Source organism: Polistes fuscatus, unplaced genomic scaffold, assembly GCF_010416935.1.
Source record: "Polistes fuscatus isolate 324 unplaced genomic scaffold, CU_Pfus_HIC Scaffold9, whole genome shotgun sequence".
NCBI lineage: Eukaryota > Metazoa > Arthropoda > Insecta > Hymenoptera > Vespidae > Polistes > Polistes fuscatus.
The window spans coordinates 3,748,870-3,766,141 of record NW_025113173.1 but is presented as its reverse complement, the minus strand read 5'-3'; the positions used below and the strand labels follow the sequence as shown (position 1 = coordinate 3,766,141).

Genomic DNA, 17,272 nt, shown 5'->3' with positions numbered 1-17,272 from the left:
TCTTTTCTTCTTCTACATTCTTTCTCTATGAGAATCTTACGACAACGACGTCTGCACTTAACGTATATTTTTATCGTCGCGATTGTCACTACGGAATATCGAACATTCCCATAAACATGATTTTTTTTTTCTCAGTAATATAAAACTATTTTCAATAATACATATGCACAGATAGAATGACACACTAGTAAACCTGGAAATAATAATAACAAACTATAGAACATTCTTGCACTATAATCCAATAACGAATGATAAATGTTTTCTTTACTTCTTTAATCCTTTGAGTATTATGGGCGCATATATGCGTCCAACGAAAGCAATTCGCGTTGTACTAGTAAACCTGGAAATAATAATAACAAACTATAGAACATTCTTGTACTATAATCCAATACCGAATGATAAATGTTTTCTTTACTTCTTTAATCCTTTGAATGCTATGAGCGCATATATGCGTCCAATGAAAGCAATTCGCGTTGTACTAGTAAACCTGGAAAAAATAATAACAAACTATAGAACATTCTTGCACTATAATCCAATAACGAATGATAAATGTTTTCTTTACTTCTTTAATCCTTTGAGTATTATGGGCGCATATATGCGTCCAATGAAAGCAATTCGCGTTGTACTAGTAAACCTGGAAAAAATAATAACAAACTATAAAACATTCTTGCACTATAATACAATACCGAATGATAAATGTTTTCTTTACTTCTTTAATCCTTTGAGTGTTATGGGCGCATATATGCGTCCAACGAAAGCAATTCGCGTTGTACTAGTAAACCTGGAAATAATAATAACAAACTATAGAACATTCTTGCACTATAATCCAATACCGAATGATAAATGTTTTCTTTACTTCTTTAATCCTTTGAGTACTATGGGCGCATATATGCGTCCAACGAAAGCAATTCGCGTTGTACTAGTAAACCTGGAAATAATAATAACAAACTATAGAACATTCTTGTACTATAATCCAATAACGAATGATAAATGTTTTCTTTACTTCTTTAATCCTTTGAGTGTTATGGGCGCATATATGCGTCCAACGAAAGCAATTCGCGTTGTACTAGTAAACCTGGAAATAATAATAACAAACTATAGAACATTCTTGCACTATAATCCAATAACAAATGATAAATGTTTTCTTTACTTCTTTAATCCTTTGAGTACTATGGGCGCATATATGCGTCCAACGAAAGAAATTCGCGTTGTACTAGTAAACCTGGAAATAATAATAACAAACTATAGAACATTCTTGTACTATAATCCAATAACGAATGATAAATGTTTTCTTTACTTCTTTAATCCTTTGAGTACTATGAGCGCATATATGCGTCCAATGAAAGCAATTCGCGTTGTACTAGTAAACCTGGAAAAATAATAACAAACTATAGAACATTCTTGCACTATAATCCAATAACGAATGATAAATGTTTTCTTTACTTCTTTAATCCTTTGAGTATTATGGGCGCATATATGCGTCCAACGAAAGCAATTCGCGTTGTACTAGTAAACCTGGAAATAATAATAAAAACTATAGAACATTGTACTATAATCCAATACCGAATGATAAATGTTTCTTACTTTTTTAATCCTTTGAGTACTATGGGCGCATATATGCGTCCAACGAAAGCAATTCGCGTTGTACTAGTAAACCTGGAAATAATAATAACATACTATAGAACATTGTACTATAATCCAATACCGAATGATAAAAACTTTCTTTACTTCTTTAATCCTTTGAGTGCTATGAGCGCATATATGCGTCCAACGAAAGCAATTCGCGTTGTACTAGCAAACCTGGAAATAATAATAACAAACTATAGAACATTCTTACACTATAATCCAATAACGAATGATAAATGTTTTCTTTACTTCTTTAATCCTTTGAGTGCTATGGGCGCATATATGCGTCCAACGAAAGCAATTCGCGTTGATTAAAAATGCATAAATGAGCTTATCAATTTTTTCGTGCTTCCTTGGCTTGCAATTTTTTTACTTTCTTTTCTTTTTTATTTAATCAAAATAGTTAAATATTAACTGAAAAATCATTTCGTTAGTCAGGCTCCGTGTTTAAAGGGTTAATATTCAGGATACTTTGATTTTCTTGTCAAACATCATTTTGGGGAGATTCCATGATAGATTTCGTAATGAAAACCAATTTGTTTCCATCACCGATCGTATTCTTCAATGAAATCTACTGAATTTAAGAATTAAAAAAAAAGAAGAGTAACAAAATATAAAGAATAAAAATAGAAAAGTAACACACGTTACTTTAAAAAGTTAAAGAAGCGTCGTGAAATTCCAATCAGTTTCGATCGCGTACTGCATTCTCGATGACGCGTAAGCACTCAAATTATCTTCACGAAAAAGAAAAAGAAAAAGAAAAATCAAAAAGGACCATTAAACGTTACGTTAAGAATAAGGAAAAGAAAAGAAAAGAAAAGAAAAGAAAAGAAAAAAGAAGAGAAAAAGGGGACGGAAAGAATGACGCGTAAGAATCTCACGCGTCAGGATAAAAAAGAAAAAAAAAGAAAAAAAAAGAAGAAAAAAAAAGGAAAAAAGAAGGTGTCGTGACGTTCGACGATTCAATCAACGCTGAACATTGTTGGTGTCAGGGACGAGGAGGAAGATGTCAGTTCGTCGATGCTGGTGGATATATTTCTCAGCTGAAGATATGAAAAATGATGTCTGACGAAGGTAGTAGTAGTAGTAGTAGTACTAGTATTAGTGGTGGTGAAGGTAGTGTTGGCAGGGAGGACGAAATGGGGAGAGAGGGTGGACTCTCCCTAAACCCCCTAACCCCCTAAACCCCCTAAACCCCCCTGGGTGAGGTGGTAGGAGCGTCGTACGAAGAAGAAGCGAGGTGTACACCCTACCAGGAGAATGCTTTTCACTGTTGGGGAGCTTGACAGATATCTCGCTGCTATCCAACACGAGATGGGGAAGGTGGGAGGGTGGGGGGAAGGTTGAGGGGGAGGACGTAGAGGTGAAGGAAGAGAAGAAGAGGGTTCGTGCGTCGCCAGAGGCCCGTGTAAAGCGCGTGTAAGCAAGCCTGTATTAGCTCGATGTCATCCACCGAGACAGTTGGATGGACGTATGAACGGAGTTGATGCGGATCTTTCTCAACCCCCATCCAACCCCCATCCAACCCCCATCCCCCCTCACTCTTCTACGAAAGAATTCTATATTTTTTTTTCTTCTTCTTCCTCTCTTTTTTTCCCTCTTTCTTTCTTTCTTTCTTTCTTGTTCGGCTTCAACCGAAACTACACCTACCATAACCACGACCACCACCACCACCAAAACTGAAAGTAAGAAAAGAGAGAAGTTTGGAAAGCTTGTATTCTTGAAGAGGGATAATCCGTGCTAGAATTCTTCTTCTTCTTCTTCTTCTTCTTCTACTACTTCCACTTCTTTTTTTCCTTTCTTTACTTTTATTACTTTTCTCGTTTGTTTTTCGAAACATTTGTCAACTTGCCTCGGAAAAGTGACAACGACCAAACAAAAAAAATACTAACGGTGGAGAGAAAGAGAGAATATGATAGATCGAAAGGAAAAGTGGAGTATCATTTTCGTTTGAATGATAGAAATTTGATTAAAGATTGATCGGATATGTATGGTCAATTTGCTGTTACATTTATTCGGCTCGAAAATCTTTGGTAAAAGGCATGGAACGAATATGATTGGTCGATATACCTGTGTATACATATATATATATCTCTTTCTCTCTCATTCTTCATGAGAAAATGGTAGAAGACTAGTTTGTTGTTCGCAGCAGGTTCGCAATTAAATCGCCGTCTGTTTACACGCTTAAATGTTTATAAACGGCTATTAGAACGTCGATTAACATACTCGATGGGTATAGGTTATACATCTGCACGGCCACGCGAAAGACAAATTACCAGGAGAGGATTATACATGGCATTCGTTACGATGATTACCTTTGTAATTAGCTCGACTGTGTGGCTGCTCGCCAGTAGCGATTACAATTAACCGAGTTCTACTCTTGGTTTTGGTAAAGTCCGTTCAATTGGGTGTTGTTCGATTCGTTCATGCGATCGTATGTTGTTTTGCCGACGGCTGGAACGTTTGCCGGTGGTTGTAAAACGTTAGACCAAAAGGGAGGGAGGGAGTAGGGAGGGGGAGGGTTGAAAGCAACAGCATGGGGGAGGGAAACGAGAAGGGTTGCTGGAAAAGGGGGGGCAATGGGAAAGGGATCATCGAGTCGTCGAGTAATACGAGTTGAAATACGGGAAAATAATGAGAGAGACAGAGAAATGGAGAGTGGGAGGGACGGGAGGAGGACTACCGTGGACAATAATTATGCGGATTGCACCAACGGGGCTAATTATCTCTCTCTCTGTACCACTTGCGTCGAACTCGTCCTCTATTTCCTACTCTGTGGCAAACTTCGACGTTGCAGACAGGTGCTTATCTCGGTCTGTCCTCTGATAACGCACTGAATTAACCTGTAACCTGGCCTTCGACCTGACGTAAGATAGACCGTTCTGAACGGCTTGAATGGAGACGAACCTACGAGACTCCCTCCCGTTCTACCCTCTCCCTCTTACCCCTCAGTTCCTACTCATTCTAGACGTCATCATTACCTTTGTTAGGGTCAACGGAATAAGCACTCGTAAACAGGAACTTCCTTTGGCGATGGCTGATTAGCTTTTACCTAATGAAAAGGCACATCTCACGATGATTAATTAACGAGAACCTTTTTTTTTCTTTATCTTTTTTTATCTCGAAATGTTTTTAAATTTCTAAACGGAGTTACCTGAAGTATCCTAAAAACAATGATATCATATTTCTCGTAATATCGAAACCTATGCTTTCCCCGAATCGATACCATCAATTTCGTTCGATGGTTAATTAGAAGCAGCAAAGCGATGAAATTGGTGTCATTGGTAAATCTGCACGCGTCTGACCAGTTCACCATTCATTTATGTACGCTGAATTCAACGAAAATATCATTACTGTTCGAATACTAACCTCTGTAATTGTTAGCTATACCACCCCCATCCCCCCTCCCCAACATCTGTTCCCAATCCCAATTCCTATTCATTTCCTACGTTTATTTAGTTAACGGAAAATATTTCTAACTATATTTTCGCTTGTTTGCTTTTTAACGGTATTGTTTTCATTTTTACCAATATGCTATATGCTTTCGTTCGAACATTTTTATCGAATTTCTTTGAAAAGGATAATAATTAGGAGAAATCAGATTATTTATTTATACTTATAGATAATTTTCATGATAGCTATAGGATTTAAATACGTTTAAAACATTCGAATAAAGATTTTTATTTATAAATGCATCGAATCGTTTATCATAAATATACTTATCTTGTATTTTTGAAGTTATACTTCTTTTGGCGCGTTTGGGAAAATGTGATGGAAGTGATTTTGTTTCGAGCGTCTGTAAAAACGACACGATGAAGTTTGTCAGTATTTACGACGCGCGGCAAAGCGATTTCAAGTATACGACATGAAGTTGTCTTCTCTTTCTTCTTCCCCCCCTTTTTTCTCAAGCGGGTCACCCATCCAAGTACTAATCGTACTCAGCGCTGCTTGACTTAAATGATCGAGCGGGAACCAATGCTATCGCAGCGCCATGGCCGTTGACGCGTGAAGTAATTCTATATATATTTCTTATATTTAGTGTGGACTGATATATATATATTATGATATTTTATTATTCTTTCTAATATATATAATATATCGATAATAAATTTAAATTAATAATAATAATAATAAATTTTTTTTTGTTAAGTTTTTTTTGAGGTTATTGAGGTTATGTTCGTTTTGGTACGGCAAAGAAGTATAACTTCTTACGTGCGTACATAAGTACCAGTTTTTTTTTTTTTTTTATTTATAATACAATCACATATATACATATATATGTTTTGATTTTATCACAAATATATTTCATATCATATAAATATATAATAGGAGTAAATTTCATTTCTAACGTCTATTCAAATAAGTCAGAGTTATTTCAAATCAATCTATAAAATAGTATGTGCAATATTAAATAACGTATGAATATTTTCGTGATTTACAGAATATTACATTCGAGAATTGATACATAGAAAATGTAATAAAACATCTCTCGTATAAGAGATATGATATATAAATATCTCCGAAATAATTTTCCATCAATCCTATCAATATATTACAATCGAATTTGTATCATCAATATATTTTACGTATAAATCTTCATCGATCTAACGGAATAGGAATTTTCAAAATTAGGTTCCACAATAGTGTTTCTTTGGCAAGACTCGAATAAAGGGGAGAACATCGATCAGTGTCTCGGTAGTTTTCGAACTATCAACAATTACTTACAATTCAGTTCCCGATCTGACCAGCGGGGGTTGGTTCCAAGTGCGTTCGCGTTTTCCCGCTGATTAGTCTCGAAGATAATTACAGTGCACGCGAACTAGATAGGGTGAAATAAAGAAAGAAAGAAAGAAAGAAAGAAAAAAAAGGGGAAAAAAAAGAGAAAGAGAGAGGGGAGTTAGCGAACGGGTGATGGGGGGAGTGGGGGAGGGAGGGGGAGAAAAAAGAAGGGTGAGAGAGTAGGCGAGACTATCGCGAAGCCACGAGACGGTATTCAAGCCAGAGGGTTGAAGTTTTGCGAGTCATTTTTCACCACACCGGTCCGAGACCGGCAAATATTCGCGAGGTTTCGAGAGGGTAGTTCGTTGAAATCAAACAGAAAACTATCCGACCCAAACTTTTTCCTATCTCCGTAACATGTATCTTACACGTTTCGAAAGAAACTACGGTTAACTTACAATCTGGTTTAGAAACAATACGAATTTCTATAAATCTTTCTTTAACGTTTGCGAACTAATTTTCCTAACTGCACGTACAAAACTAAACGTATAATTACATAACTACAAACTTATATATATATATATTTTTACTTTGGGCGAATATATTTGAACGAAATAATTTTCCCTCGTTTTATCTCCGTTTAGAAAATTATAAATAACTATATAAATATAATTATTAATATTATAATAATTATATAATATTATAATAATTATATTAATAATATATATAAATGATAGAACACGATATCGAAGAAAATTTAACGAAAATATTTTACAACTTAATACTTGTTTTTGAACAATTATTCTAAAATATATCATTTAAAAATCTACGTTTAAAATAATAGATTGAATCGACAGAACGTTATCGAAAATATTTTACAATTTAATATTTACTTTTAAAAAATTATTCTAAGGTATATCATTTAAAAAAAATTTTCTTGGGGGGAAAATAAAAATTATTAGCTAACAATTTCACGAATATTATAATATAATAATTATGTTTTAATAATCATCGATGTATAAGATTAAAAAGAGAAAAATGTTTCATTCATTAATTCTATTATTATTAAATTTATTATTATTATATAATTATATTTAAAATTATATTTTTATTATTATTATATTAAATTTGTAAAAATATTTTCGTGAGGGTAAAATAAAAATTATTAGCTAACAAATTCACGAATATTATAATAATAATTATGTTTAATAATCATCAATGTATAAGATTAAAAAAGAGAAAAATGTTTCATTTATTAATTCTAATATTATTAAATTATTTTTTTTATTATAATTATATTTAAATTAAATTTATTATTATTATTATTAAATTGTAAAAATATTTTCGTGAGGGTAAAAAAAATTATTAGCTAACAATTTCACGAATATTTAATATAATAATTATGTTTTAATATATCATCGATGTATAAGATTAAAAAAGAAAAAATGTTTCATTCATTAATTCTATATTATTAAATTATTATTTATTTACTAATTATATTTAAAATTTATTTATTTATTATTATTATTAAATTTGTAAAAATATTTTCGTGAGGGGAAAATAAAAATTATTAGCTAACAATTTCATGAATATTATAATAATATAATAATTACGTTTTAATAATCATCGATGTATAAGATTAAAAAAGAAAAAATGTTTCATTCATTAATTCTAATATTATTAAATTTATTATTTTATTTATTATAATTATATTTAAAATTATATTTATTATTATTATTATTATTAAATTTGTAAAAATATTTTCGTGAGGGGAAAATAAAAATTATTAGCTAACAATTTCATGAATATTATAATAATATAATAATTACGTTTTAATAATCATCAACGTATAAGATTAAAAAAGAAAAGTGTTTCATTCATTAATTCTAATATATTAAATTTTATTATTTTATATAATTATATTTAAAAATATTTATTATTATATTATTAAATTTTTTAAAAATATTTACGTGAGGGGAAAATAAAAATGATTAGCTAACAAATTCACGAATATATTAATATAATAATTACGTTTTAATAATCATCGATGTATAAGATTAAAAAAAGGAAAAATATTTCATATATCAAAACCATAATAGACGAAATTCGGGATCTGCAAATGAAAAGATGTCTCGACAACAATGACGTGGTTTCTCGAATCACTCGTAAATCGAAATACGTGTGTGGTAGAGTTGCGTGAAGGAGTACTACCATTTCCCTGTATACGGACGACTTAAATAATTACTCCGATGGCAATTCATAGCGTTCGCGTAGCATCCACAAAGGAAGGGCCTTCCCGAGTTTCTATTCCTTCTTACACCCTAATGCGTAATACATATACATACATAAAAGAAGACACACACACACACATACACACATATATCTAAATATATCTACAACTACACATACATACACACATATACATATATAAGTATGATAGTGTTGTATAAGAAGAATACTAGCACAGTATCAGCAACGAGAGCTTTTGCTTTTACATTCGCGTCTTGCCCACACAATTTACAACTCACCATCGTCTCCCTTACAACTACAACTACAAAACACTACTACACAACTACCATAGTCTTTCTCTTTTCCTACTCCCTTAACTTCCCTTCGTTTCGTCTTCTCACCTCACACTCTCGGTACTTTCTTTCGAGCTTTCTTTTCCATCGTACTGCCTTCCTATGCACCCACTGCCTCTATTTCTCTACTGGAAAACGTAAAAATGTCTCTCCTTTTCTTATTCTTTCTACATCTTTTCTTCTTTATTCCTCTCTCACTCTCTCTCTCTTTCTCTGTGTTTTTTTGAGAACACTCACTTACATACACTTGCATATACTTGCGTATACTACGTTTATAGGTGGACAAAAATGAAAAAAAAGAAAGGGGGGGTGTAGTGGGTGGAAGTTGCGGTGGTCGTTCGTTGAGAACGCGTTTTAAAGCGACGTCTATGAAGAAAGGAAGGAAGAGAAAGGAAGGAAGGAAGGAAGGAAAAAAGTCAAAGAGAAATAAGAGAAATAGAAAAGGAAGACGTAGAGACGACGAGTGTATTGCAGTTTTTGACGAAAAAGGAGGAGGAGCCAGCTTTCTTCTTTCGACTCGTGACGAAGAGAACGCGTTGACGTAGTTTGATAACTATAGTCTAGCGTGTCGACCACGTGGATACAATGCCTCGGGAATATACAAGGCATATACGCGTGTACGAAAGCGTACAGAAAAAAGAAAAGAAAAAGAAAAAGAGACAAAGAGAGTTGTCGTCGATGAGCACAAAACTTCTCTTCCTCATCGTTACCACGAAGTATAGGAGGAGAGGGGAGGGAGGGGGATGGAAAGAGCGTGTGTGAAAAAGAAAAGCTCTGACGACGGCCATTTGTAAATCACACCGCAAAAGTACGTGAATTCTGTGGAGATTTTACTTTACCCTAACCCCCACCCCCCACCCTTCCTCTACGCCCCCTTTTTTTTAAAACGCTAAGAAAGAAATAAAAAGAGAGAGAGTGTGAGAAGCGCATGCGCAAAAGAAAGAAAGAAAGAAAGAATGAAAAATAAGGAAGTAGGAAGAAAGCTTGATACAAGCTGGTGTCTAATACGTGAAGCTCTTAAGAAAATATGTTTTTACTCGTTCGACGCCTTTCGAGTTCTTGGTCTAAAATCGTGACAATAAACACAAGGGACTACTACGATGATGTTTGAGTTACGACGAGGATGACGTTCGCATTCCCGTTGTTGTTTTTCAAACACATTACTGGCATAACTCGGATGGACGTTTGAAAACGATGAACAGTGAATAACGGTCTAAAGCGAGGGATTCGCTTTTCAGATATGCCGAGCCAGCCAGGTGTCTTCATTCTTTATTTCTTTATCTCTATCATCTTCGTATATACCACCCCTTCACTCCCCCTCACCCCCACCACCACTACCCCCATTCCCCTATGCAACACTATCACGAAACCCTTTCTCTCTTCCTCTTGTTTTTCTTCTTCTTTCTTCTTCTTTCTTCTTTCTTCTTCTTCCTTCTTCTTCTGAACTGCCATATCCTTTAGTAAATTTTCGAGAAAGAGTTTCGCGAGAAATTCTGAAACGCGTGAACCTGCTCGCGCGCATGTAGGTCGAGACAACTGTTATCCATCGGATCGTAAAACATATTCGAGTTGGTTCCTCGCTTCATTGTTCCTTTCCGTTATCGTATTTTTTATTTCTTTTCTTTTTTGTTTATTGTTATACATATTATAATTATTATCAATAACATTCGTATAGGATCTGAAAATCATATTAAAACGATTCATTTATCATGAAATGTTATTATTGTTCTCTACGTTTATATGGATTTCACATTTGAAAACTTTATATAATATAAATGGTGGTGGTGAATATCTCAATTGAGAGTTGTGCAACCAATTCGGTGAATTAATTTTCTACGTTGAAATAAGTGGCAAAGAAAAAAAAAAATAACGTATTTTTAATAATGTTTTTTTCTTTTTCTCATTTTAATATTATTTTATTAATACAGATTTGTTGTTAAGATTAGAATTAGAATAATATAACTGGTGGTGGTGGATAGCTCAATTGCGAGTTGTGCAACCAATTCGGTGAATAATTTTCTACGTTGAAATAAGTGGCAAAGAAAAAAAAAGAAATAACGTATTTTTAATAATGTTTTTTCTTTTCCTCATTTTAATATTATTTTATTACTACAGATTTGTTGTTAAGATTAGAATTAGAATTGCAATATCATTTTGACATCTTTTATTTCACTAGTCGTAACTTCGAAATCATTGTTCGTAAATTTTGATAAGCGATGATGCATCTTTGTCGCAATACGACCGATAAAAAAAGTGGATAAAACGTATAGAAATGTAAATCGATCGGTTGTAAAGCAAATATAAACATTACAGAGAGTATCGAATGCGAAAGCAGAGAAGTTTGTGAAAAGAAAAAAAAGAAACTATTTTCTTTTCGTTGTTAAAATAATTGAAGATAAGCATAAAAGTTGTTTCTTTTTATTATTTTTCTTCTTCTTCTTCTTCCTCTTCTTTTTCTCTCAATCGATGAGAAAAAACTTGATGTTTTATCCCATCGTTTTCCGTTGCTGCACTCGTCGTCGTTATTTTATATATTATTTCTATAAATATAAATATATTTAATGGAAAAAGAAAAAGAAAAAAAAAAAAAAAGAAAATGAGAACTTTGAAAAAGGTCCGATTTGGAACACCCGATAATAAATTAAATACATTACGGAATTATTAGAATTAATTCAAATGGATTGAATTATATATATGGGGGAGAAACAATTATATTATATTTTAAATCATCGATTATAACGTTATGAAATATTCGCGGTGGTTTCACACGCTTATTTTATTGCATTCTGTAATTAATAATTAGATCGGAAATTCATCAATGTTATCTCGTGTCATTTTCCGTCCTGCTAGAAATTATTTCAAAGAATTCTTCATTATTTCAAAACGTTCGAGCTATTATTCTCCTCTGAAATGTCAACGACGTGTGATTATCGAATTTTATAAATCCGATGATTGGAAGAATTCGCGTAACACTTGTCTACATATAATATTCACATCTATATATATATACTTTAGAATTATTTATATCAATTGAAAAAAATAATTCGATATAATTATATTTTATTCAAGAGAAATAAAGAATGATTCGACAGAATATTCGATTATTGAATAGATTACTTGGTCACTTAGATCGATATTTACGTGTGAAAACTCACACGAACACGTTGAAATACTTTTTATTCGCGAATATCTATCACGATATATTCCATTTAATTTAATTCAATCATACGAGGCATACTAAAAAAAAAGAAAAGGAAAACAATTAATAAAAAGATCGAAAGCAATCGGAAATTTATTTCTCGTAGAAAATATCACCCGCTTAATCATATTTCTCATAAAATAAATTTAACCTTATCAAAGTAAATACGTTTTTACAATGAAATAATATTAATTAATAACTCCCGCGAGAGAAGAGTAAAGAAAAGGGCGGGTGTGAGGGGTGAGGGGGGGAGTGGGGGGGGGTAGGAAATTGAATAGAACGTCACGAAGTGAAACGAAAGCTTGGTTTCTCTTCTTTCTTTCATTGCTCGAAACTTCAAATAAGAAACTTCGATTATTGATAGAATAATATCATAGAAAAGATGAAGAAAAAATAAAACATGCAATAGTATTTATAGATCATAGTTATTCTTAGAATCGATTGACATTTTAGACAGCATTACGGTTTTACATAAAACCTTGTAATAAATTAGACTCAAGTTCCCTTGTAATAGACGTTAAGCTGTCGGCTAGATGTTTAACTCGATAAAAAATGCATTAATTTTACTAACACCTACTACTACTACTACTACTATTTCTTATCTTAACGTTTCATAGGTGGCGTGGCTTAGAGTGGACACGCAGACAATACTGACGATAGCGACTCACGTTATCACTAAGAACCATCGAATCGGAGTTACCCACAGTGGACATCGTACGTGGTCCCTTCACATCAGAGAAGCTAAAGAAACTGACCGGGGTTGGTACATGTGCCAGGTTAATACCGATCCGATGTCCAGCATCACAGGATTCCTCGAAATAGTTGGTAAAATCCGAACGTTTAATTCTAACTAATTTACAAATCAAACTAAACAAAACAAAAAACACTGAGCTAGATGAAGTATCAAACAATTTCAATATTGAACAATGGGTATCGTTATAAAAAGTTTGGTTTCTAACAACAAAACTACACGTACGTATTAATTTTAACGAAGGATTGAGGAAGAGAAAGAGATAAGATGAAATTAAAGGAATCAAAATGATATTTGAGGTTTTTTGTTGATGCTTTTATTCGTAGCAGGGATCTGTTCAACGGTTGTCCTGTGTTACACGTGTCAGAGAACATCCTTCTTCCACATAGCCATACATCAACCGATCCTTCCTTCGAAACTTTCTTAGCAGTTGCTGCGGCGACCCTTCTTCATCGTTGCCGAGCCGAGGAACTTGTCAAACTTCACTGAATACGATCCCCCATACCTTAACGGTGCATCCTTCTACGTAACTTTGAAAATCCGTGATCTTCGTTCGTTGAGACACGGATGCAATATTTAACGGGGAATATTTGCATCTACCCCTTCCCCACCCCATCCTCCTCCTCCTCCCCCTACCGTTCTAGTCAGAGAAGAAATTTTCGTTCCGATTACTTTCCATTTCTTTTAACTTTCTTATTTTATTTCCTTTTCCTTTTTCCTTTCCACTCGAGAAAGCTTTCGACGAAAACGAAGGACAAACTTCCTCTATGAGTACCGTCGAAACTTTCCAGAACAAAGATCTTCGAGTGGCTAGCAAAGATAAAGACACGTATCCGCAAAATCGGCACCGTTGTTACTTCAGTACCTGTCTCACCGGATACGTGACGATGGAATGCAAATGTATGTAAAGTGTGTGGCTCGCGCCAAAACCTTCTTCGACGGTCGATTGTACTCTTAGTGGGCCATTAAACACCTTCTCGACGACTCCATTCCTCTTCTCCTCCTCCTCCTCCTTCTCCTTCTCCTCCCCCCCCATTCCTATCTCTATCACTCTTTTACTAACAGACTTAATAACCAACCCCTTTCCAGTTTCAAGAGGAGATCCTCGTTCGAGTGTTCGATGACCGTTTTAAACGAGAACACCCTCCCCCCACCCCAGCCCCCCATCGTTTACCATTTATTTCTTTTTTTCTTCTCATCTTCTTCTTACCTTACATTTTATTATCATCCCTTTTTACAATGTGTTATTTAAGATAATTCTTATTTCATATCGAATTATTTGTATTCGTAGTTTTATGTAATATTTCGTTGTATTATTGAAGTTATAATTCTTTTGGCGCGTTGGGGAAATGTAATGGGGAGTAATTTTGTTCCGAGCGTCTGGAAAAACGACACCATGAAGTTTGTCGGTATTGACGATTTCAAGTATACGGCATGAAGTTGTCTTCTCTTCTTCTTCCCCCCTTTTTTTCTCAAGCGGGTCACCCATCCAAATACTAATCGTACTCAGCGCTGCTTGACTTAAATGATCGAAGCGGGAACCAATGCTATCACAGCGCCATCATGGCTGTTGACGCGTGAAGTAATTCGATATCTTTCTTATATTTAGTGTGGACTGATATCTATATTTTGATATTTTCTTTTCTTTTTTTTATTCTTTCTTATATATATATATATAATAATTATTATTTTTTTTTGAAGTTATTTTTTTTCTTTAAAGTTTTTTTTGAAGTTATTTTTGAGGTTAATGAGGTTATGTTCGTTTTGATACGGCAAAGAAGTATAACTTCTTACGTGCGTACATAAGTACACACACCAGTTTTTTTTTGTTTTGTTTTTATTTAGTCATCAATGAAAATTTAATAATTATTTTATATTATAAATTGATTATAAATTGAGATAAATTTATCATTGATATTTTATTATTATTATACTGGTTTTCTTAGGAATAATTTATATAAAACATTTGGAATTATTTTTAATTAATCGATGATTTGTACCAAGAGATTTTTTTCTATCTTCCATTTTATATTTTTATTTCTACTCGCATCAAGTAATATAGTTTCTGTAAGTTCAGAACAGAGAGAGAGAGAGAGAAGAGAGAGAGAGAGAGAGAGAGTTAGCAGAGTTCTCACGAAATCGCGACGCGTGGCGGAGTGCTCAAACTTTGAAAATCTCGTCGACTCCGTCTTTCATTTTTAATTCGTACTTTCTTAACGAACGAGACTACCTCCTACATTCTAGGTCAACGGAGAAACTAAAAAAGAAATTTTAAGATTTCGTAGAATTTCATTTTTCCTTTTCTTTTTTCTTTTTTTTTTTTTGGAGGGGAAAGAAAAATCTTTACAAATTTTTTCTACTCTACATTTGTGTTTCTCATAATTTCACTCCCATACATTTTGATTCTACAGAGAGAGAAAGAGAGAGAAAGAAAGTTGAGTATCGTTTAAACAATTTTTCGTTTATAAAGACAAATTTGTAGAATAAAAAATTACATTACAACTAATACGTTTTTTCAATTTAGTTACTTTTTAATATACACGTTTTTCAATTTAGTTACATTTTAATATACACGTTTTTCAATTTAGTTACTTTTTAATATATACGTTGGATGTATCGGTGAAGAAAGAAAGGTGGTGCCGAGCAGCGTGTATAATCGTAAAAGCTCGTGCTTATCTCGTAACAACAGCCATTAAATTTTCTCCTTTATCGTACTGTACTATTACTTACAATTAGTCGAGTACCTTGTCGTTCGCACGAAGTCACCTATTTTGAGTTCTATTTCTCTCTTTCTCTTTCTTTCTCTCTCTCTTTCTTTCTTTATTTCTTTTTCTCTCTTTCTTACAACTCGATCAAATCGATCCATCCCGCATTTAGAGTCACGTTGATAAAGCATCACTCTTACCAGTTTAACCACTCTAAGATTTATCTTCGAGCATTCGAATGATCTTCCTTCTTCTATTACAAAGAAGAGAAGAAAAGAAAAAAGAAGAAAAAAGAAAGAAAGAAAGAAGGGAAACGTCGGGAACGTTATCCAAGAAATTCTCGGTCAATCATTCCCAAGAAGCATTTAAAAGAATCGAGTGTGTCTTTCTTCTTAACCAAACGTAATTCTTCTTGCCTGATCGATTATCAAAAATACAAAAAATAAAAAAAAGAATAAAAGGTACAACAAAAAAGGGGGCCGATTTGTCTTCATCTTCTTATTTGAAAAAAACAGAGTAGAAGAAACGTTGTCGGGGGGGTTGGTCCTGTTATCTGACGATAACAAAACCAAAGGGCAGTTAGATAATTTTCGTTTATCGTAAAACCATCGACTAGCAAGCAAACAAGAAAACAATTCGGAGAAAAATATAAAAAATAAAAAATAAAAAAAGAAAAGATATGCACATAAAAGATAGGACACAAGGAGTACGAAGGGGGTAGCTAATGGAGGGGGAGAAGTTTGGAGGTGAAGTTGGAGTGTTTGGATTCGCGAGACGCCCCCACCCCCATATATACGAAATAATAAATCCATAGCAATTGTTTTTCCGTATCAATAAATATACTATCTGCGGATACGTCGGGGTGTTCTTTTATTTTTTTTCATTTCTCTTCTATTTTCTTCTCTCTCTCTCTCTCTGTCGTCCCTTTTTTCATTTTTTTTTGGTTGCAGCCGGTTTGCACACGACGTGGTTCGTTCGCAAAGGCCAGAATGGATTGCCAGTCGAGTAATATCTCGGCGATATTTGAGATATTCGCGAATATTTCGTATACGGTCTATCAATGGACAGTTTCCATCGATGCACAGTCGTCAGTCCATCGATGGATAAAACGAACCGCTTTTTCCTTTGGTAGCCGAAGAGCCCCCAACGTTTTTGAGTAAACTCTTTGAAAAAAGATACTGTTCTCTTCTCTCTCTCTCTCTCTCTCATACACACACAGAGTGAGACACACACTCTGTGTTTCTTTCTCTTTCTCTCTTTTGCGTATGACACTTTTTCTCGCTTTTGTCAACGCTTAAGGGGTAACACGGGTCCGTTACCGCGAGGAAAAGCTTCGTTCGAGTCCACTCCTCCTCCTCCTCCTCCTCTTCTTCTTCTTCTTCTTCTTTTCGTCTACTACGACGAGAAGCTATTTGCCTTCCGAACACGTCTTCCGTAACTCAGAGGGAGGACTCAGCTCACGATGTTCCGTTCTTCGAGGAAGAGGAGGAGGAGGAGGAGGAGATGGAAGAGAAGTAAGAGAGAAAGTATGAGAGTATGGTGAAGGGATGGAATGGGGGGAGGGGGACAGAACCGAGAAGCTGCTATTCAGAAAAGGGTAGCCTCCTTCGTGACGGGGGAGAAGTTGCTCACTGAGAGAACCGTTGAAAACCGTACGTAGTAGTAGCCCCTAGTCTTCTTTTTATTCTTT

General features: G+C 34.1%; 1 protein-coding gene and 1 long non-coding RNA gene across 2 annotated transcripts in view; one reads left to right on the top strand and one right to left on the bottom strand.

Annotated features, from left to right (window-relative positions):
• Positions 1–17: 17 nt before the first annotated feature.
• Positions 18–1,910, bottom strand: LOC122525709. The gene is made up of 2 exons (XR_006305865.1): positions 1,876–1,910; positions 18–193 (listed from the first exon to the last, which is right to left on the bottom strand). It is a non-coding gene; the product is annotated as an uncharacterized LOC122525709 (long non-coding RNA).
• Positions 1,911–10,477: 8,567 nt separating this feature from the next.
• The window catches only part of LOC122525708 (protein CEPU-1-like), a 30,078-nt gene continuing 23,283 nt past the window's right edge, over positions 10,478–17,272 (top strand). The window contains exons 1-2 of the mRNA XM_043648630.1: positions 10,478–10,495; positions 12,744–12,951. Of these exons, the coding sequence (XP_043504565.1) occupies positions 12,894–12,951 (58 nt within the window). The 5' untranslated portion in view covers positions 10,478–10,495; positions 12,744–12,893. The remainder of the gene's footprint in view (positions 10,496–12,743; positions 12,952–17,272) is intronic.